Raw genomic sequence first — 22379 nt, forward strand, 5'->3', positions numbered from 1 at the left:
AATTTAGAGTCCATTGTATACTCAATTTTTGTTTAAAATTGAGTATAGAGTTTGAAATCCAAACTTGATTAAGTCTCTATATAAGCCAACAGAGGGTGTGTATATAAAAGTTACTAGTAAGCCTATAGAGAACTTTGTAAGAGTCTCTATGTGATCCACCAACAAGTGTAAATGTGTAGTCTCTATGTGAGCCTCTGATGGGAGTGTACGTGGGTCTTCGAGTGGGATTATAAAGGTTAATGCTGAACCTGTAGAAAATCATCAAGCTAGTGAAATATGAAAACTTGAGTGTGAGTTCGTCATCCGAGAGTAGAGTAGCGATTTAGACAAACCGCTATATATCATTGTGTTTGCGATAGATAATACATTTATATCTATGCTTATGATTTGATTCTTTCATTGTATATGAATACATGAATAGATTGTATGATAGGTGTCTAGTTTAGTGCATACACACTTATTATCGCTATCTTACATCATAGACTACTTTGCACATATAGTTATATCTTTATAGTATATGATCTTGGACTCGCTTAATTGAATTAATTGGTAAATAATTTTAAGTAGTCTTATTCATCTCTCCTCATCTAGGACTTAGCCTTCTAAGCTTCCTAAGCTTCCATGTCATGGTATCGTGTTAGATAACTACACGATTTCGGTTGTTTAGATGATTAGATGGGATGGTTAGATGGATAAATAGGATGGATGGGTGGATGTGATGAGCTGGGATGGTTGGATGGATAAGATGTGATTGATAGATGGATGTTTGGATGATTGGATGGAAGTTGATGAATGGTTGGATGGGATGGAATGATTGGATGGATAGATGGGATAGGATGGGAATGGATGATGGGAAGGTTGGATGGATGGATGGATTGATGGATGGATGGGTTGGTTGGATCATTATTCATGTATTATGTTTATATACTCATTTATGCATGCATATATGATATATGAATGCATGAATGCATTATTATTTTCTTGTTAATATAATGAAATTAAAGTGAGTGTCCTGTTACTATTAGACTGCTTTCTTACACAACACATGCTTTTACCCCCCCATTAAATGGAAACTTATTATGTATGTATTCTTTTTATAATTTTTTTATTCCTAAATATGCAAATATGTGAATTTTAACATATCTTGAAGTTCCATTAAAAAATTCCACCATTTTCCCCATGTTTCCCTTAGAGGAGTGAAATGACCGAGCGATTAAAAGGGTCACGTCAAATTATGTATTATACAATGATGACCTGTATCGTAAGGGGTTCAATAACATTATATTAAGATATCTCAGTCACAATGAGACATTGTTGGTCATTTTGGGTGAAGTTCATGAAGGAATTTGTAGTGCTCATCAAGCTGGACTCAACGTGGGAGCCCTAATTCAGTGCCATGACTATTTCTAGCAAAAAATCACTAATGATTGCATGAGATTCACAAAAGGGTGCCAGGCATGTCAAAGGCATGGGCCATTACAACATGCATTGACTGTCGAGTTGCACCTAATAATCAAATTATGGTTGTTTCACGATGGGTTATTGATTTGATATGCAAAATCTACCTTCTATCACTATGACATAGCTTTATAATCGTGGTGAAAGATTACTTTATAAAGTGGGTTAAAGCTTTAAAGCCACACTCATGAGAGGGTAGTCCAAGCCAAACTAATTAAGGTCATCAAGGACCGTGGACCAGAGAGAGTGGAAGTAAGCAAGGGATTCCATCATCTCCGGGAAAGCCTCCTAATGAGTTCTTTTTAAGAAAATGAATGGCCCGATCATTCTGTTATCCTATATCGGTGTGCTTGTGCTCATTAATACTTAACTCTTCCTTTGCTTGTTTTTGGCATCGTTATAGAGCATAAAGTCAATCATTGAGTGCATGGAGCTGATCATTGACTTAATCAAGTTCAACATTTAAGATATTAATCTTCCTCTTGCATTCATTATATTCTTCTCCTAACTTCCTACTTTTCCCTTGTCGGTAAAGTTCATATTTAGCGAGAAAGTGATCGGTGTGTGCATGTTCCCTACTCGCTATGTGGTATGCCCTAGTGACTGCTAGTTTAGTTATTATGAGACTAATTATGAGTTAGGTCTTGGCTATGAGGTTTATGAGGAAAACGAGGAGTGGCCAAACCCTTGACAATTTGTTGGAAGAAATAAGAGCAAGCAAGTCTGTAGAGAGAAGCTCTTTCAGTAGAGCTTGGGCTTCAAAGAGTTCAGAGGGTATACTATTAACCATGGTTAGAGTCCTTTGCAACTTTCAAGTCCAAGGAGATAAGGAAATGGAAGAGAGAGGTAAAGTGTTTATAGAAAAGAAAAATAATTATGCTTGCATTTAAAGCAGCATCATGGTGATCTACATCTCTCAAAATAGAAACAACGTTGACAGTTGATGGGGAAATAAGATCCAACCATGTGGATTTACCAAATCATCTCCCTGGGCGAGAGATCCATCATCCCCCGTGAATGCAAACTACATATTAACAAGGTGCTAGAGAATTCTTTACGAAATTTGACCACGCCTCTTCACATATTGGTTGAATGCAAGGAGATGTGGAGGGGGGATTGTTTATGTTGGATATGACCACGTCAGATATAACAACTTAGGTGATATTACGTGGAAGCAAGATCTCGACATGAGAAAAATTGAAGATTTCTTTTGCTGCTTTGACGACTGAGCGAGATCAAAATCCGAAAAGTCTTAGTAGCCTAGAAACGGTAAGTCCAGTTGTTTACAACAAGGATACATGTGTCACATATCTAGAACATGTGGTAATGACAACTATTCACTGTAGAGACCTCATGACCGAAGTTGGGTTTCAACCGAAACACGATCATGACTTGCAATAGGTTTAGTCGATCCACCATCGTGTGCAGCATGGTTCCCATGACAGAAGATATTTGAGGCTCGGAGTAGTGATTACGCTAAGTTAGCCTAATATTATGGTGTATTATTCACATTTGTGCGAAGGAGCAAATTGTTATCACCACACGTGGCGTCTTGAGAGAAATTCTCATTCATGTAACTGAAAAAGGACATGCGTGCAACCAATGGCCAACCCATGATAAGTGACTAACCTATGTGGCATCATCTAATAAGCCACAACTGTCTATGGATCTAGAAGATTATCTCCACTTAAGCAGACATGATAAATGGTTACGAATATCTCTTCTTACAACCATTCTCGAGGTTATATAATAGAAGGAAGATCGAAGAGCTCTGGGCCCTTATCAACCTAATACATATTAAATCAAATTTACAGTGCAAATTTGCTGATCAATTTTATCTTCTATCTTATCTTATCATTGGTCAATCCATCTATTCTGTTACACCGGACAAATCGTAGACTATGAGTAGTGTAATCTCGTCTATCTACATTACTAAATTGGACCAACTTAAACTAGGAGTAGTGTAATTCCTTTTCATCTATTCCAAACATTGGATCATGAGGAAGACTTTTACTTTTTGCTTTTAATAGTATAATTCCTTTCATCTATGCTTAAGTCGTGGGCTTAAGTCATGGGACCAAGGAAGATTTAGATATAAGGCCTTGCCATCTACACCACAAACGTTAGATCATAGAGGAATTAGCTTTGTAAGTTCACATTTACTTCATCAATATAATCGAGTTCCTTTTTACTCACTTGTTGTGCTTATTAAATTATCTCTACTATCACAATGAAAAAGTCCTTTCGTCCGAAAGGCAAAAATAACTCATTAGAAGGACGAACCTCCCCTTCACAAATCTAATGATTGCGCATATGAGTGGTGGAATAGACGGCCAACCTGCTTTAGTTTTTGTTCAACGGTGACTGTACTGTCCCTCTATCTATCTCGACGCTTGGGGTCAAACTTATTTGGTTTGACCCCAAGCATCAAAGCGAATTTTGAGTCAATTAGGATTATTCTATAAAATGTAACTAAGGATTTATGATATATTATAGCCTGAAATGTAATAAAAACCTAGATAATAATAAAATATATTTTAACTACATGTGTTCTTATTTCTCTTGTGTGAACACGACAATGTGATGAGAATGTCTTATAAATGTTTTGTGAATGAATACAATCCCTAGTGCAATATTTATTTAATATCTATACTCGATACAAATCACAATCAAGACCTTCCACTATCATGAACATCCACCGTTAATCTAAATCTATGCAAATAAAGTGGTAAACTACATTAGATTTAAACTATCAGATTATCATCAAGTGAGATCAAAACATTTTCAACTGTTCAAGTTAAACTTTAATGATTGAAGACATTTATAAAAACTTTTAAAACCTTTTGAATGTTGTGCCCAGTGAAAAACCACTTGAATATCGAATCTCAAGATATAAGCCATAAGTAAATTTTTACAAATCAATGAATCATTCGTTCGATTATGTGAGCCTCAATTGGACCTTGATTATGCACCCAGCCAAACCTACTTTTGTTGGTTACATGATAACCTCATAAAGCAAGCTAAAGCACATCTAATTAAAATCTTGAACTTCTCGGATGCCCTCGGGTCTAAGGATTAATCCAAGTTAATACATCCTTGAGTCAATCATAGACATGCAAGATGGATCTCCCGATCTAAAAACTTGAACTCGATCACCAATGCAAGTCCCTAACAAGTTAAAAACTACAAGCTTATTCCCATGGCACACTCATATTCCTATCTAAGGTTGGTAAAGGCACATAGATTCGTTGTCGTGCATGATGTTGGAGACTTTTTATTTTGACTGATCACCACTCACTTCACACAAGATGACCACATGATGATGATAGTAATCACTAGTTAGTCCTGTAACCCATTAGGTGGGTAGGCATAACATATGATATTGAGTTACATGTACTCTTAAGGACAATCAAAGAAATCCTTCTCCTCTAACTAGACCAATTTATATTTTAAGCTTACAAAGCTTTGATTTGGAATCAATTTTCCTTAATTAATTAATTAATTAATCTACAAGAATAAGGGTTTAGTTACTTAAGTAATAATAAGAGGAGATGGAAGAAATGGCAGACCTGGTAGCTTCCGATGACATGAATTACTACCATCAAGTTGGCGGAGGCAATGAGCCATTCCGGACTTTTGAGTGCTAAGAGCAAATTGTCTTCGACATCATGGCCGAAAGCCCAATATCCAACAAGCGCAGTTGGGAAGTAGCAAATGGCTGTTATAAAATAAGAAACGATGGAACCTTTCCACATCGATATCTTGGAAGGCTTTTCAAGGGTGGATGGAATCGTGGCCTGAATCTCAAGAATGACTCCGTGGCCTGCAAAGGCAAATGAGATCTGCCCCAAAGCATTAAAGATCCTGAACATTGAATTTGTAGGGCTGGATTTCTTGTACGCATAGCTCACGTTGGCAATTGGCCCTCGACTCAAGCAAGCCACCCAAGATATGGTCGAATAGCTGATTAGTTAGCCACAAAACGATTATTAGCAATGAAATGATCAATACAGTTCTAACAAAATAGCCACCAAAGCTCAAGGAAAAGTTCTATACAAGTTACAGACGCCATAAAATGGACTGATGGTATGGATAAAATCCATACATAATGGTAAGCCTCACAGAGCTCTTGCCTGGACGAGTCCATTCAGGCGGGAGCAGGACGCAATTGGCTTCCCCAAAAAATGGACAGGCGCAAGTAGGTAGAAATAAAGAAAATAAGTATCAAGTTGTTTAATACTCTCTGATGAGAAATATCAAAAAATTTGTAAATTGCTCATAGTTTAAAAATAACATATACCGATGTTAATTTCAAATTAACACATTTTTGTTGCTTTTATATATATATATATATATAAGTGGGAAAAGGTTCTATGCGGTCGAGCCCATGGGAACTTCCCATGAGGTCGAGCTGTGTAGGCCCCACTGTGATGTGTGTTGAACATCTACCCCATTAGTCAGATGCACCAATCCATGGTGGGCCTAAGGCTTAAAAAAGCAAGTCAATCTTGACTTGTGTGGGAAGTTCCCATATATATGCTCACCAGCGCATGTGGGCACCTTTGCACACATGTTATGGGCATCTAATCCAAACGGTCCATGTGATGTGGTATCCCATGAAACTCCAACGGACCAATTTTCACCCTGCTCTAAAACTCTGGTAGGCCATAGCAAAGAGAGATGCAAATCAAGGGAGGAAATTGTTTTCTTTTTTCATGGCCCACCAAAGTTTTGGATCAAAGCAAAAAAGTTTGGCCCTGGGGGTCTCATGGGGTGTTGTATCACGTGGACTATTTAGATTTTGGACTAACATCATGTATGATGAGTTCTCAAACAGGACGAGTTTAGTGCGAACTGGTACGCAGATAAGCATTTAGTGTGTGTAAATGGTACCATGAGGTCAGCCCCACCACAATGTGTGCCAAACATCTACCCCATCAGTCATATGCACCATTCCATGGTGGGCCACAGGCTTAAAAATTTTAAGTCAATCCAGGACTTGGGTGGGCGACACCATATACAACAATTGATAAGGATTATCCTCCCATTAAAACATTCATAATCATTTATTGGGCCTACTGAGGTGTGGTTCGAAAATTCAGCCCATACATTGTATGTGTCACACTTCAACCGCATCCAAAACTCAAATGGCCCTAACCAAGTGCTTTTATATGTTTTAGGCATGTCTTCACATGGTTTTAGATGCTATGGCCCACTTGAGTTCCGTATATGGCTGATTTTTAAGATATCCCACAACCTAAAGGGGGACCCATCAAATGCACAGTATTAATGTTTGACACACATCACGGTGGGACCCACCCAGCTCGACCTCGTGTGTGTGTGTGGGGGAAATGGTTCTATGCAGTCGACCTCATGGGAACTTCCCATGAGGTCGAGTTGTGTGGTCCCACCGTGATGCGTGTTGAACATCTACCCCATCAGTTAGATGGACATTCCATGGTGGGCCTCGGGATTAAAAAACAAGTCAATCCATGACTTATGTGGGCCACACCACATACAAAATTTTAGAGGGGTTACCCTCCCATTAAAAAATTCATAATCATTTGTTGGGCCCACTGAGATGTGGTTCACAAATCCAGCCCATCCATCATGTGTATCTTACTTGGATGAGGGGTCAAACCAAGTTTCGGACATATCTAAATTTCAGGTGGGCCCAACCAAGTGCTTTTATATGTTCTAGGCATGTCTTCTCATGATTTTAGATGTTATGGCCTGCTTGTATATGGCTAATTTTTGGGATATCCCATTATGTAAAGGAGACCCATCAAATTCCCGGTGCTGACGTTCTACACACATCACGGTGGGCCCCACACAACTCGACCTCATGGGAAGTTCCCATGAGGTTTCCCATGAGGCCGACCGCACGGAACCATTTCCATATATATATATATATATATATATATATATATATATATATATATATATATTAGATGCTGCTTCCAGGGAATGGAGCTGGGCATCAAAGCTATTCTTGAAGCGGCCGGAGCTATAATCTAAAATGGGGCCCACAATTTGTACTGTTGACTTTGAATTACGTACATGCTATGTGTACAATTTTTGTACATGAGTGTGATACGTGTAAGGGGTGATACAAGTAGGCAACACATGGCACAAGGTTCAAAATTCTGATTAGACGTTTCTGTTCCGTTTGATAAGGAGCATTTTTTATTTTTTTTTCGATCATGCCATATCTTTAAATTATCCAAGCATAATGATTCTTTAGAGATAAGGCATTCCTAGGAGGGGACCTCATGATGGGTGGGACGCAACTTGGCTGCCACCCCCCGGCCGTCACTAGGGATTTGGGTTGGACCCTGACCCTGTGGCCCACGTGGATGTATTCCTTGTATATCCATGCAGTCCATCCATTTTGCTAGCTTTTTTATTTTTTTATTTTTTTATTTTTTTTATTTTTTTTTAAGAGCTTGCTGAAAGAAACCAAGCAGATACAAATTTCAGGCTGACCACACCACCTAAAACAGTGGTCATCGACCATTAAAAACTGTTTGTGGGCCACAAAGTTTTGGATCAAGCTAATATTTATGTTTTCCCTTCGCCCAGGTGTGACCTTATCAACACATGACAGTGGACTCTAGTAAGTTTTTAATGGTGAGTGTTCAATGCCACTGTATCCTGTGGTGTGGTCCACCTGAGTTTCGTCTCTGCTTCATTTTTGGGACCACGCCCTAAAATAGGCTGGCAATATGGATGGACGGCTTGGAAACACAACGCATATATCAAGGTGGGTCCCAAGGTCAAGGTCCTACCAACACGACTGGTTCCAGGGTCGCAGAGAAGTTGTCCTGATGAATGAACCAAATTTAAGACTTGACCTTTTTAATTTCTTCATAAAACTGTGAGGGATGAGTCAAGTTATGAGCAAAGCAGTAGAATCGTTCCATCTAATTTCTTTAGTGTTTAGTATTAACCAAAAAAAAAAAAAAAAAAAAGGCTTTCCAAAGATCTGGAATCCAAACAAAATCGGAATAATACAAAAGCAACCATGCACAGTGAATCCAGGAATTAAAGAAAAGTAACAAAATATTGACTAGGGAATCAACCCTTTGTTTTATGACAATTGTAAATACCTCTCCTCTATTAGAGGAATCCTTAGCAAATGACCAAAATATCCGTAATTTGAAGAGTTTGTATGGTGGGTTTTTAGGGCCATTGTTATGTTAAAATGACATCCAATTTGTCCACCATAGTTGCTCTATCATAAAAATTGGGGGCCAAAAACTCATGCTAATCTAATCATTGGACAGCTAAACCATAGAAAATAAGAGATGAACAACCAAAAATTGTTATATTTTAAAAATAATTTCTTTCAATACTTAAAAGTTTTCCTTCCATGTTCCATTTTTAATAGTATTTTTGTTTTTAGTGTGGCTCTTTTGGCTCACATCAGAAAGAACCAAAGAAATCTATTGTATATAAGAGATATGGTTTGTATAAGATTTGAGCTGCTAATGAGAATATCCATTTGGGTTGGACCATCTCTTTACAATGCATGTACGCAAAGCCGAGCTGCACACTTGTTGATTTTGCATGAATTTCAAACTAGGGACACGTCTGTTCAGAGCACCAGTTGGGTTCAAACCCAACAGACAACCCATTTGAAATAGTGCTTTAAGAACCTAATCGTAGTTTATATATAAACCTACTCCTTTTCCAAATTATTTAATTCAAACTAACTATTTCTTTCTCTATTTCTCCAAAAGTTTCATCTCTGTTCAGTATTATTTTGCTAACTAAGTTCATTGCCAAGTCAACTCACTTCGGTTAAGTTCTGCTTGCTAGTTCGAGCCTGTATACAACGAGTGCACCATTGGGACTAGATCATAGTCATTGTATCCTGGAGACCAACTGTTCAAGATTCCTGTTACACTTGGGATGTGGTCCAAGAAGGGCAGATTTGGTTTCAAGCCAAGCAACCCAATCATGCCTCGACTCAAACAAATAAGTAATATTTTTTTACTTTATTTTATTATTTAATTTTCATTTTTTAAATATTATCTACTATTTTCAACACATTATTTCCAACAATCTTAAAACCAAATATTCAATTATTGGAAACAGTAGACATCTTTTTTTATATTTAAAAATAAAAAAGTTTTTTCAAACTTTTCTTTTCTGTAACCAGTGTTTAATGATTTCTCTAACCGGTTGAAAATTCAGTTACAACCAGAACACTATTGTATTCTATGGCCACCATCATAGTCAACCCTATGACAGAACTATCCAAAATCGAACCATTCACTGGACATAATTTCCAAAGATGGAAATAGAAAATCAGTTTGCTCTAGAAATATTAAAGTTTTTTTTTTTTTTTTACATTCTTTCAGATTCCTTTATGGTTGATCTGACCAAATAAAATGAATTTAGATATGCCAATAACTATAAACATTACATCTTAAATACCTTATCCAATAAATTATTCGATATATATATTTCTTATGAATTTGTTAAGGACATTCGAACTGCACTATAAAAGAAATATATCCGTGAAGATATTAGATTTAAGAAATATTCTATCTCAAACTTCCTTCATTATGAAATGATAGATAATAAACCTATCACAAATTAAATTCATGATTATGAAAATCTGACACATGAGCTGATGATTGAGGGAATGAAAATAGACTAAATATTCTTGTTAAGAGCTCTAATTAAAAGGCTACCTCTTTCCTGGAAAGAATACAAAAACGGAATGAAATATAAGAAAAACGGTATTTTTTATAAAATATAATTGTGCACATTAGAAGCCAGTGGGCTAACAAAAACAAAGACCAAACTGAAAATGCAAACATGTCAAATTCAAAAGCTAATCTAGTAGAAATAAGTCAGGCACGAAAAGGCAAAATGAAAGGAATTGTTATAAGTGTGGAAGCATGAACATCACTCTAAGCAGTGTAGGCTAAAAAAGAAAACAAACAGCCAATTCAAGAAAAATAGGCTCTATAACTATTGTAAGAAGCCTGGACATTACGAAAATGAAAGTAGGCTTAAGAAAAAAAAAAATACAAAATCTTAAGTCAATCTCGCTAAAGCTGCAAAAAATTAGGATATGGTTGCCACTATAGTGTCAAAAGTATTCCTAGTAAACAACATGTAATGAATATTAGACACAGGGGCAACTCGATACGAATGTAAGGATCAGAGCATCTTTACCTCCTATCAAGTAACATGAGATGAGGAACAAATGTTCATGAAAAATACTCTATCATCTCTAATTATTGGAAAAAAAATGTTGTTATAAAGCTCATATCATGAAAGACTTTAATGCTAAAGATTATAATGCATGTGATTGACATTCGTTGTAACTTGGTCTCTAGTTTTTTTTCAATAAGGTTGGAGTTAAGCTAGTATTTGATTCTCATAATCTTTTAATGACTAAGAATGGAACCTTTTTTGGAAAGGGTTACTGTGATGATAGATTATTCATTGTAAACGTTTCTTATGATAATAATAAGATATCATCTATTTATTCTTATATTATTGAATCTCTTTCATTATAACATAATAGATTAGAACACGTGAACATAAAATTCTTGAAAAGAATGAAACAAGTAGGATTACTACTTAACATCTTAATCGATAGGTTCAGAAAATGTGAAACTTATATGACATCCAAGTTTGTTAGAAATCTTTTAAATCTGTTAATAGAAGTTTTGAGTTATTAGAATTATTACATAGTGACTTAGATGATTTTAGAAATCACATGTCTAGATGAGGTAAAAGGTACTATGTAACTTTCGTAGAAGATTATTCTTGACACACTAGGGTATAACTTATAAAGAATAAAGATGAAACTTAGAATTCTTCATTAAGTATAAAACAAAAGTTAAAAAATAACTTAGTAGGAATATTAGAAGACTTAGATCAGATAGATGAGGAGAGTATGAATTAACTAGTTTAGAGAACTCTTTGAAAAGAATGGAATAGTACCTGAAACAACTACTCCTTATACACTAGAACATAATGGAATAGTTGAATATAATAATAGAATATTAAAAGAAATGATGAACCCATATTAAATAGTTTTGTTTTACCCTCTAATATGTAAGGAAAATCCATACTATATACATGTTATATAAAAAATGTGATATCTCATAAGAAAACTGGTAAGACATACTATGAACTGTAGAAAAATCACACTTCTACTTATGAATACCTTAAAGTGTGGGGGTGTCCGGTTAAAATAGGGTTACCTGAAACTAAGAAAAGAAAAGTAGGTCCTAAGATAACTGATTGTGTATTTATATAATATGCAGAAAACAATGCATCATATATGTTCCTAGTTTTGAAATCAAAGGATAATCATTTAGATCCAAACATTATTATAGAAGCTAGAGATATAAAATTTCTAGAAAATGTCTTTCCTATGAAGACTAGATCCGTAAATATAAAAGGAATTAGTGAGTCTGATGTTGTTTCAACTAGCATAAGCATAAATGTGATTAGTGAAGAATAACCAGAACCTAGAAGGAGCACATGAGCTCGAAAGAAGACCAACCTATAGGACGAGTTTTTTATTATAGGGTGTAAGTAGGTGTTTAAAAGGAAACTTAAACTAGATGGGTCTATATATAAGTTTGGAGCTAAATTGCTCACAAAAGGATTCAGACAAAAGAATGGTATGATTATTTTGATACCTATTCACTTATAATTAGAATTTCAATGATCAGGCTATTAGTTGCAATAGCATTCATATACAAGCTAGTTATACCTCAAATGAATGTTAAAACAATGTTTCTAAATAAAGAGTTAGAAGAAGAAATGTACATATAATAATATGAATGTTATATAATTTTAGGAAAATAATAATACGTATAGGTTAATCAAGTCCTTGCACGGTTTAAAACAAGCTCCTAATCAATGCAAAGAGAAATTTGACAATGTTTTAAAATCAAATAAATATCCAATAAATGATGTGGATAGATGTGTATATAGAAAATTCTATGGTAATGATGATGTCACAATCTGGTTATATGTAGATGATGTGCTAATCTTTGGAATTAATGTTAATTTAGTCAATTCCACTAAAAAACTCATATCTTCTAACTTTGATATGAAAAACTTAGGAAAAGTAAGTATGATATTATGTATTCAGATAATCAGAAAATTTGATAGCATTACTTTGTTTCAATCTTATTATGTTGAGAAAACACTAAAAAAGTTTGATCACTTTGACTACTTATCTGTTAGTATACCTTATGATCATATTGTGTATCTCAAGAAGAATACATGAAGTGGTATATCTCAACTTAAATATTCTCAAATAATTAGTAGCCTAATGTCTCTTATGAACTACATTATACCTGATATTGCATTTTACAGTAGGCAGGCTAAGTAAATATACACATAATCATAGATATGATCATTAGAATGCATTGAATAGAATATTAAAATACTTGAAAGGTACTGTTATACATAATATTCATTATACAGGTTATTCTCATGTATTTGAAGGATATAATGATGTCAATTGGATCATTGATTCAAATGAAATAAAATCCACGAGTGGATATGCTTCCATCTTTGGTGGATGTACATTATCTTCGAAGTCTACTAAACAGACTTGCATTGCTCGGTCGACTATGGAATCTCAGTTTATCGCATTAAAAAAGGTAGGGTCAGAATCTAAATAACTTAATAATCTATTAACAGATATACCTTTGTAGCCAAAATCTATGTTTGTTATATCTATTCATTGTGATTGTTAAGCAATAATTGCAAGGGGCATGACTAAAATATATAATGGTAAAAATAAACACATTAGACTCTAACACAATATTGTGAGACACTTGTTGAACGATGGAGTCATATCTATTGATTTTGTATGATCAGAAAAAAAATCTAACAAATTTTCTGACTAAAGGACTATCTAAATGTTTAGTTATGGAAACATCGAAAGGAATATGGCTAAGCTTAACCGAATGAACTGCCAATTTTAACAACCCAACCTATACAAGTGGAGATCACATGCGATATGTTTAATGGGTAAACAATAAGATACTATGAGATTGAAAAACATTGCAGAGAATTTTCTCCTTCCTACGGTGTAGGCAGTGCAAGCAACAACGTGTGAGAAGATGAGTTTTTGAACTCTTAATAAATCTATAACCAAATATGGTGGTGTATTTAGTTGTTGTGTATATTTGATACAATTCACCTATATGAGCGTGGAAGTAGGGCTACTTCCTATGATAATATATAGGCCATTTTTCTATAGCACTCATAAAAATCCAGATGGGTGCATGCCAAAAGGCACTAAACTGGAGAACTAGTTATAGTGAAAAAGTTGTATGAGTATCATGTATAGTCGTTTACACTTAGATGGTCGAATTAAAGCCTGATAGTCACCTGATTCATGTAAACCTATCTTGTTTACTCTAAATATTGATTAAAGTCGGATAGATATTGACACTATTATACAACTCTTGTATCTTATACCGAAGTGTTTTAAATTTGAAACATATGGAGGATTGCTATATTTTAAAAAGATTCTCTTAAATAATTTTATTTCAAAAGTCAAAATTTTTCTTCCACGTTTTTTTAAAAGTGTTTTTGTTTTTAGTATGGATCTCTCGTCCCATATCGGAAAGAACCAAAGAAATCTTATGTATATAAGAGATGTGGTTTGTATAAGGCTTAAGCCGCCAAGGAGGAATAGCCATTTGGGTTGGACCATCTCTTTAGCTCGTGCCGAGCTAAGCCATACCGTATCATGCCAAGCCGAGCCGATACATGTGACGTGTGCGTGAGATCACGCGCACCACACCAAGCTAGGTCCGGGTCTATGTGTGGACTGAGAGTACACTCATGTTAATGATTTTTTTTTTCGCACTCAATCAGTATACTCGCACTTATAGATTTTGTGCGAATTTCAAACTAGGGACGCGTCTATTCAGGTGGTCGCACTAGTTGGGTTCAATTCCAATGACCTAACCTAATTGAAATGGTGCTTTAAGCACTTAATCATGATTTATATATAGACCTACTCATTTTCTGAATTATTTAATTCAAACCAAGGATTTTTATTTATTTTTGGTTTCTTCAATGTTTTGTTTCTGGTTCAGTGTTGTTTTGCCAACTAAGTTCATTGTCGAATCAACTCACTTCAGTTAAGTTCTGTACACAGGTTCAAGCCCGTGTACAACGAATGCACCATTGGAACCGGATAATAGTCATTGTATCCTGGAGGCCAACTTTCTAAGGTTTCCTTTGCACTTGGGACGCAGTTCAAGTATGACAGATTTGGTTTCGAGCCAAGTGACTTATTCATGCCTCGACCCAAACAAAAAAGTCATATTTTCATACTTTATTTTATTATTTAATTTTCTTTTTTTGAATATTATTTATTGTTTTCAACATATTATTTCTAACAAAAACTTCTAAATTCAGGTAGTAAGCAACTTCACATTTAGATGAGCTTAATTTTGAGTGTGTCCCATTTTCAAGGTCGAGTGAACATGCTGAATGGTTTAGATGACATGCAAACACTATGGTAGGCCCACACGTTTAGATGGGTGTAAAACGGTCAATTGGTCGATTCGTTATTGTTGTTGTTGTATTGTGGGGGTATATACTACCAATTTATGAAAGAGAGGTGAGGTGAGGTGTTTACAGTTTTAGTACTCGGGATTAATACAAGTTGTTTGCTTCTGCTTCACTAACACATGAAGGCCTACATAGAAAGTATATAGACAAGGACCTACTATATATGCGCCGCATGGCAAAAGTTTTTGACAATTAAGATATTTTGACTGTCCACATAAAGGTCAACTGAAAAAGCTGCTTTTATCGACTGTTGTTACTAATAAATGTTGGGATTTGAGCTATGAAATCACACAGATATGGATCTAGGATAGCAATCTAAGAGCACCAAGCAATCACAAGAGAACACAAAGATTTAACGTGGAAAACCGTTTTGGGAAAAAACCATGGCACAAAGCAACAGAATTCCACTATGAAAGCATAAATTACAAAGAGAAATGACTTACCCGATTTAAACAACCTCAAATCCCACCCTTACTACACCCTTTGAAACCCTAGAACCCCTTCTATAAACCCTTAAAATACCTTTAGAAAGTCTTAACATCTCATAGAATGACCATAGGGACTCCTATTTTTAGTTTAGGTAACTCCATTTACACACCTCTCTGAAACCGTCTTAAATTTACGCAGTCTGCGCATAATCTGCGTAACCTTTGACTAGTCGAGCCTGTCCCTCAACTGGTTGAAGACCTCGAAAATTTTAGAAATATTGTTATTGGACTTCGAGTCGAACTTGCTTCGACTAGTTGAACTTTTTCCAAAACATTTCAGAATTAAGACATCATTTTTAACAACAATCTCCACCATGTCTTCAATCTTCAAACGTGTAGCTTTTTAACCTCTTCTTTTAACTCTGAATCACAACATAGCTTCTCGTGCACACTCCGTCTTCCTTTTTCGTCATTATCAAGCCCAGAGAAGTTGCAGAAAACTTAAACTTTTCGGCAAGAACGACCTTAGTGATCATGTCTTCCGAATTCACACGAGTGTGAATCTTCTTTAGTGTTATGTCTCATTCCTCAAGCATCTGTCAGATAATATGGACATCCAACTAATTGCTCCACCCACTAGTACAAACGGGTAACCTAAAGTCGACTTCTTGGAATCCACACTGCATGAGTAATCTGAATACACATACCTTTCCAACTTTATTCCTGTCTTCTCAAACGATAAGACGTAGTCCTTCGTACCTCGAATGTATTGAAGTAATCATCTCACCGCCACCCAATGTTGCTAAGAGGGGTATTTTCTCACAACATCGATTGCCCGTGAAATCACCGGTCTAATAAAGACCATGGCATGTATTGCCAACCGCATTCGAATAAGGCCCATGAGACATATCTTACTTTTCCTCATCTGTTTTAGGACATGTCCTGAGGAAAACTTGAGAAGAGACGCATAGGGAACGCTCATCGGCTTTGCCTGATCCATCACATCCTTAATCAATACCTATACAAGGTATTCTACCTGTGATTACCAAAACCTACTCATCTTCCAGTCTCTATAAATATCACTGCCGAGAACCTTCTTTGCACCCCCTCAATCATTCATCCTGAATGTCCCACTTAACTGAGTCTTTAGTACATTGATTTTAGGCATGTCATGATTGGTGATCTACATGTCATCAACATATAATTCCTAACTCACCATGAAGGAATCAAATGATTGTTTAGACGACAGGTTGTGCAATGACCTCCTGCAAACTTTTTTCGCAGCCCTTTAACTTCAAACTGCTCTAATTGCTTCATGTAGATCTGCTCTTCCAATTTTCCGTAAAGAAGTGCAGATTCCACATCCACCCTTCAAGCTCGAGATCGAATTGGCCAACCAGCACCAATCATGAATCTAATAGACACCTACATACCGCCAGCGCAAATATCTCTAAGAAGTCGATCACTTCTCTCCGAGCATAACCTTCCGCTACCAGCCTCACTTGTATCCATGTTGTATCCTTTTAAAGATTCACCTGCATCAAATTGTTTTTCGGTCCACTAAAAGCTCCACCAGCTCCTATATGTCGATTTAGTACAATGAGTCCATCACATTGTCTATAGTCACCTTCCACTTCTCAGCACCAGGCTCAACAAGAGCCACCTGAATAGTAGACGGATCTCCCTCGTCTGTAACGAGCGCATATGCGATATTGGAGTCGCTCATGTACCTTGCCGATATCCTGCGAATATATTATGTAATTCTTCTCACAGGTGACTACTTCACCTGCTATGTATCTGTCCGCGTGTCTCAGCATTCATGTCCTGCCCACTCATGTGGTCGTGCCCAACATGCCACACACATGCAGAGGTGAAATCTGCTATATCCACTGCAGCTCCACCTATTGAAGTGCTCCTTATTAACCTGTAAAGATTACCGAGTTGTTGCACTTTCATAATTACCCATGCCCCCTTAGATACTTTAAGAGCACCACCAATACCTATGAACTTGCAGCCCATTGCCTCAAGTACACCAAGAGAAATCAGATTCTTCTTCAAATCAGGAACGTGCCTGACATCAGTCAAAGTATGCTCCACCTCATCAAACATCTTGAAGTGCACCATACCAATGGCCACAACATTACAGGTAATGTCATTGCCCATAAACACTTGTCCACCATCGCACTCCCTGTAGCCGGCAAACCAACTCTGATAAGGAGTCATGTGAAAGGATGCTCCTGTGTCTAGAATCCACTCACCCCTATGATCATTATGTGGCCATCTGATTGTAGACACAAACAAAACATCACCATCACATCTACTCGATCTATCTGGCGTGGAAGCATTGGCCTCCCTGTATGAAGCCTCAAATTCTTCTCTCTTAGATTTAGAATTTAGACAATCCTTCTTCATGTGTCCTTCCATTCCACAGTTCCAACACTTTAACTTACCTTTGCACTTGCCATTGGATTTGGATCTAGAACTCGAAGATCATGTACCTTGTTCAGAATTTCCACCCCTTGTAACTAGTGTATCAGAAGATGTTCCCATGTCGTCGTTAAGCATTCTCATGTCCTTCTCTTGAAGGGCTGATGTAATGGTGTTGGCACTAAGAGTTTTATTCGTGGTGCACATTATGTCCTTGAATGACTCATACGATGCTAGAAGAGAATTCAACAGCATACATGCTTATTCCTCATCTTTCATCACTTCCTCCATATCTAGTAATTTGCAAACCAATTTATTGAAGCTGCCAATGTGAGCCTCCAGATCTCCACCCTCTGCCATCTTGAAATTATACTACTGACGCTTCAAGTGTAGCCAATTTTCAGAGAATTTTTTTACATAGACATCCTTTAACTTTGCTCATAACTTACCCATTGTTTTCTCCCTTATGACATTGTAAACAACCTCATATATGAGACATAAACAGATCGAGGATAATGCCTTCTTATCAAGAGTATTACAATTATCATCAGTCACAATAGACTTTCGCTCATCAAGAGCACCATTTTCGCCTTGCTTGATTAATGAACTGATCATCTTGATCTTCCATAATTAAAAGTTATTTTTTCCTAAGTACTTCTTAATATCATACCTAGTGCATGCCATTATTGCTTATCCCTCAGATTCAGATCTGTGCCCCAACGATTGCTTTGATACCACTTGTTGGGATTTGAGCTACGGAATCACACAAATATGAATCTAGGATAGCAATCCAAGTGCACCAGGCAATCACAAGAGAATAATAAGATTTAACATGGAAATCCCTTTCGAAAAAAAAACCATGACACAAAGTGACAAAATTTCACTATGAAAGCATAAATTACAAAGAGAAGGGACTTACCCGATTCGAACAACCTCGAATCTCACCCTTACTACACCCTTTGAAACCCTAGAACTCCTTCTAGAAACCCTTAGAATACCTTTAGAAAGCCTTAGCATCTCCTAGAATGGCCTTAGGGACTCCTATTTATAGTTTAGGAAACTCCACTTACACATCTCTCTGAAACCGCCTCAAATTTACGTAGTTCACGCAGAATCCGCGCACCATCTGTGTAACCTTCGACTGGTCGAAGGACCCCCTTCAACTAGTCGAGCCTGTCCCTCCATTGGTCAAAGACCTCAGAAATTTCAGAAACATTGTTGTTGGATTTCAAGTCGAACTTTCTTCGACTAGTAGAACTTTTTCCACAACTTTTCAGATTTAATACTCCTTTTTAACAACACTAACGGAGTGACATTCTCCACAATTTTGTCATTTTTGTTGCACTATTATCAGGAACATCTCCTTGAAATAAACTATTAAAAATATATATTACTAATTAATTAAATAACTTGAACATTTTAAAGTATGGGTAAAAAATGAATTAATAATTATGCATAAATTTAAATAATCTTGAAAAAAAAAAAAAACTGTTGGGATTTTGAAAATCTCATAATAAATATCATTTAATGAATTTTCTCTGAAAATGTGGTGAGAATTTTAAAATATCAGTTATATATGTCACAATAGTATCTGAGTCTATTTATGCAGCAACCACCGCGACATCTTAATAAGATTTTATTTTTATTTTTTACATTTAGCCCACCTATAGTGGACTTCATCGCGCAGTGACATTTTCTCTGTCACCTATCTTCGGTGAGACCATATTGATGAATAGCTAGGATTATCACAAAGAGAGCTGAGCAAATTCTCTAAAACTGATCATGATTACTAATTAGTTGAGTACCTAAGTGACATAACCGCTGCAGCCAGAGAAACACCGGCGACCGAGTTGATATTGGGGAGCTGAGAAAGAAAGAAGTGGATAGAGCCGGAGATACAAATCCAGTAGGATTGGCGCAGTTTGGTGAAGTTGGGGCAGGCAATCTCCAAAAATTTCTTGAGACATTTTCCCCCAGTGACCATGTATACGATGTCGCACCCCACCTGGACAATCAGCTGCTGGGGAAGCACTACCCATAGCCCCAGTTTGGGTCCAAAGGCATACTGGCCTAGTTCGTAGTATCGATCGAAGCGGATCCCTGGTACGCATTCGTGGAGCTCTACCATCTGCCACATAGTGTATAAAGTGATACACCATGACATGACCAAGACAACAGCTCCTGGGCCCCTGCAACAAAATAAAACTTAAAACACCAATATACACAGGAAATTATCTTATCCACCCATAGTGAAGCCTAGCTAGGGTGAATCTTAGGGGTCATTTGGATGCCTGTAAATTGAGTTAGTGGTAAATGATTTCTAGAAAGTGTTTTGATGCTGAAAAATGCATATAAATGATTTACAGGATATAAACCATTTACAATTTTTAACTGTAAATTGATCATAATAGAAGCTGAAAAGCTTTCATTACGTTTACCTGCTAATGAAATTCAACCTAACTGTTAGAATTTTGAAATTTTATATAGAAGGATTATAGGTAAAAGAATTTACAAGTTACCCAAATACAAACAATTATTTATCTGTACATAGATTCTAGCTTAAAACCAAACAGAAGTGGCTATAAACAACCTATATAATTCAATTACCTACAATTCAAAATTTACATTCATTCAAACAAATCCTTTAATTAATTTGGACCATGATAGAAAGTGGTTTACACTTTTCTTGAATCGCTCGGCTTCATGTCTATACCTTATGGATCAAATGGTCACCCGCAGTGAAATCTTACTATGGGGCGATGCCGGATCATTTGGTTAACATATGCATTGGGAATAGATTAGGAGGTTTATACCATCCTAAGTAGGCCATGGCATAAGGCAAGCTGAGTACGCCTGCACCCACCATGGCAGTAACACTGTGGAAAGCTGAGTACCACCATTTTGCTTGACGAGGCACTGCATCTTTCGACCACTCTTCATCCAAGTATGAAACCTGAATATGCAGAAACTCAAGTCATTTAATGCATTTTTCTTTCAAGTGAAGAGAATATGGAGAAAATGGGAATAAGGTGAAAAGGGTGTTTGCTCTTTTTTTCTCACCTTTGGTGCAGATGGAGAAGGCGAAACCATCTTTGTACCCAAGAAAAGGGAGGTCCTTCCTTGGAAGGAGTTTTCTTGATAGTATTTGTAGTGGTTGGTGATGTTATGATTTGATTTGGAGGAGGAAAAAGAGAATGTTCCTGAGGCCTAAAGATCCAATCACATGTTTCAAAAATGTGCAATGCAATTATGATAGTTATTCTCCGTTTCTAGGCTGTCATGTATATATGTCATGACGATGCAGTGGAGTCTGTAGGGCCCATTATAGATGGAGCACAATGACACGAATATCTGGCTATGAAATGAAGAGTTAAAAATAAAATGATCAAAACAGTGGTGAACCGTTGGTATTATAGTCTTTTTTACAATGCCCCCACATTGTTAGCCTTGCAAGCAAGTGAGAGATTACTCGAACGCCGCTGCTCTTTTTTTGCTTTGTAATGGAAAGGGGAAGTTATAAGAAAGCTTAATCTTAGACTGTGTTTGGCCCACAAAGAGAAACCAGGTTCGCTAATCCTACTCGCACGTGTAGGTAAAAGGTCACCTACCATTCAACTTATATTAAAAAAAATAATAATAAAAAAATAAAAATAAAAAAAATAGATTGATTGAGTAATAGAAATTGGCTGCTGTTCGTTCTTTCCGATAATGGAGTAACCGGAGACATTTGATGCCAATGTCCAATCAAGGTCGCCGTGAAACAGAAAACTCTGCGAGGCCCACTTATCTATAAAATCCGATCCATTCATCAGTTGAGATATCTTACATTAGGAAGTGATCCCAAAAATCAGGAAGATCCAATATGTAAGTGGGTCAGAACATATGAAACCGTAGGGAATTGAATCATTCCTGAGGCCCAACCTGTAAATAAGGTGAGTACCACTGGAATGACGGGAAAGCTTCAATAATTTAAGCCAGATTGGAAACTTTCTTTGCCCCCAAGGCCCACACGTTGCCACTGTTTACTTTGTTGATGCCCACTTGAGTTCTCAATCAACTTGACTTTTATAGCATATTTTACAATCAGCTCCCAGCGACAAATAAATGGAATGAATATCATGTAAGCATGACGCTAGATAGCACAGCAACTCAGAAAAACTCTAAAGACTGTTGATTTGGAACCCTGGATTCCGAACCCCCGGGGTTTGGAATCCTCCGGTTGTGTTTGGCAGCCTGGATTCAGAATCCCTTGTAAATCAAAAGTTGCTATGCATAGTGTATTCACGGGGGTTTGAATTTAATTACTAAATCAACTTTAATATGTCTAATTAGTATGTGTATGTAATATTTGACACAATGGTTGTAATAAGCCCATTGAAATATATTCTTTGCCCGAAAATGATGATCTAAGTCTCAGATGGGCCATAAGAACAATATCACATCCGAGTGACTAAACAATGATTTTTAACGGTTGATTTATAT

At 36.5% G+C, this 22379-nt stretch overlaps 1 protein-coding gene across 1 annotated transcript in view; it reads right to left on the bottom strand.

Annotated features, from left to right (window-relative positions):
• LOC131252056 (lysine histidine transporter-like 6) overlaps nt 1–20834 on the bottom strand; it is a 126685-nt gene extending 105851 nt beyond the window's left edge. Inside the window, exons 1-3 of the mRNA XM_058252985.1 lie at nt 20711–20834; nt 19703–20086; nt 5028–5421 (exon numbers count right to left, since the gene is read on the bottom strand). Of these exons, the coding sequence (XP_058108968.1) occupies nt 5028–5421; nt 19703–20086; nt 20711–20763 (831 nt within the window). The 5' untranslated portion in view covers nt 20764–20834. The remainder of the gene's footprint in view (nt 1–5027; nt 5422–19702; nt 20087–20710) is intronic.
• Between the last annotated feature and the right edge of the window lie 1545 nt (nt 20835–22379).

Source organism: Magnolia sinica, chromosome 7 (assembly GCF_029962835.1).
Source record: "Magnolia sinica isolate HGM2019 chromosome 7, MsV1, whole genome shotgun sequence".
NCBI lineage: Eukaryota > Viridiplantae > Streptophyta > Magnoliopsida > Magnoliales > Magnoliaceae > Magnolia > Magnolia sinica.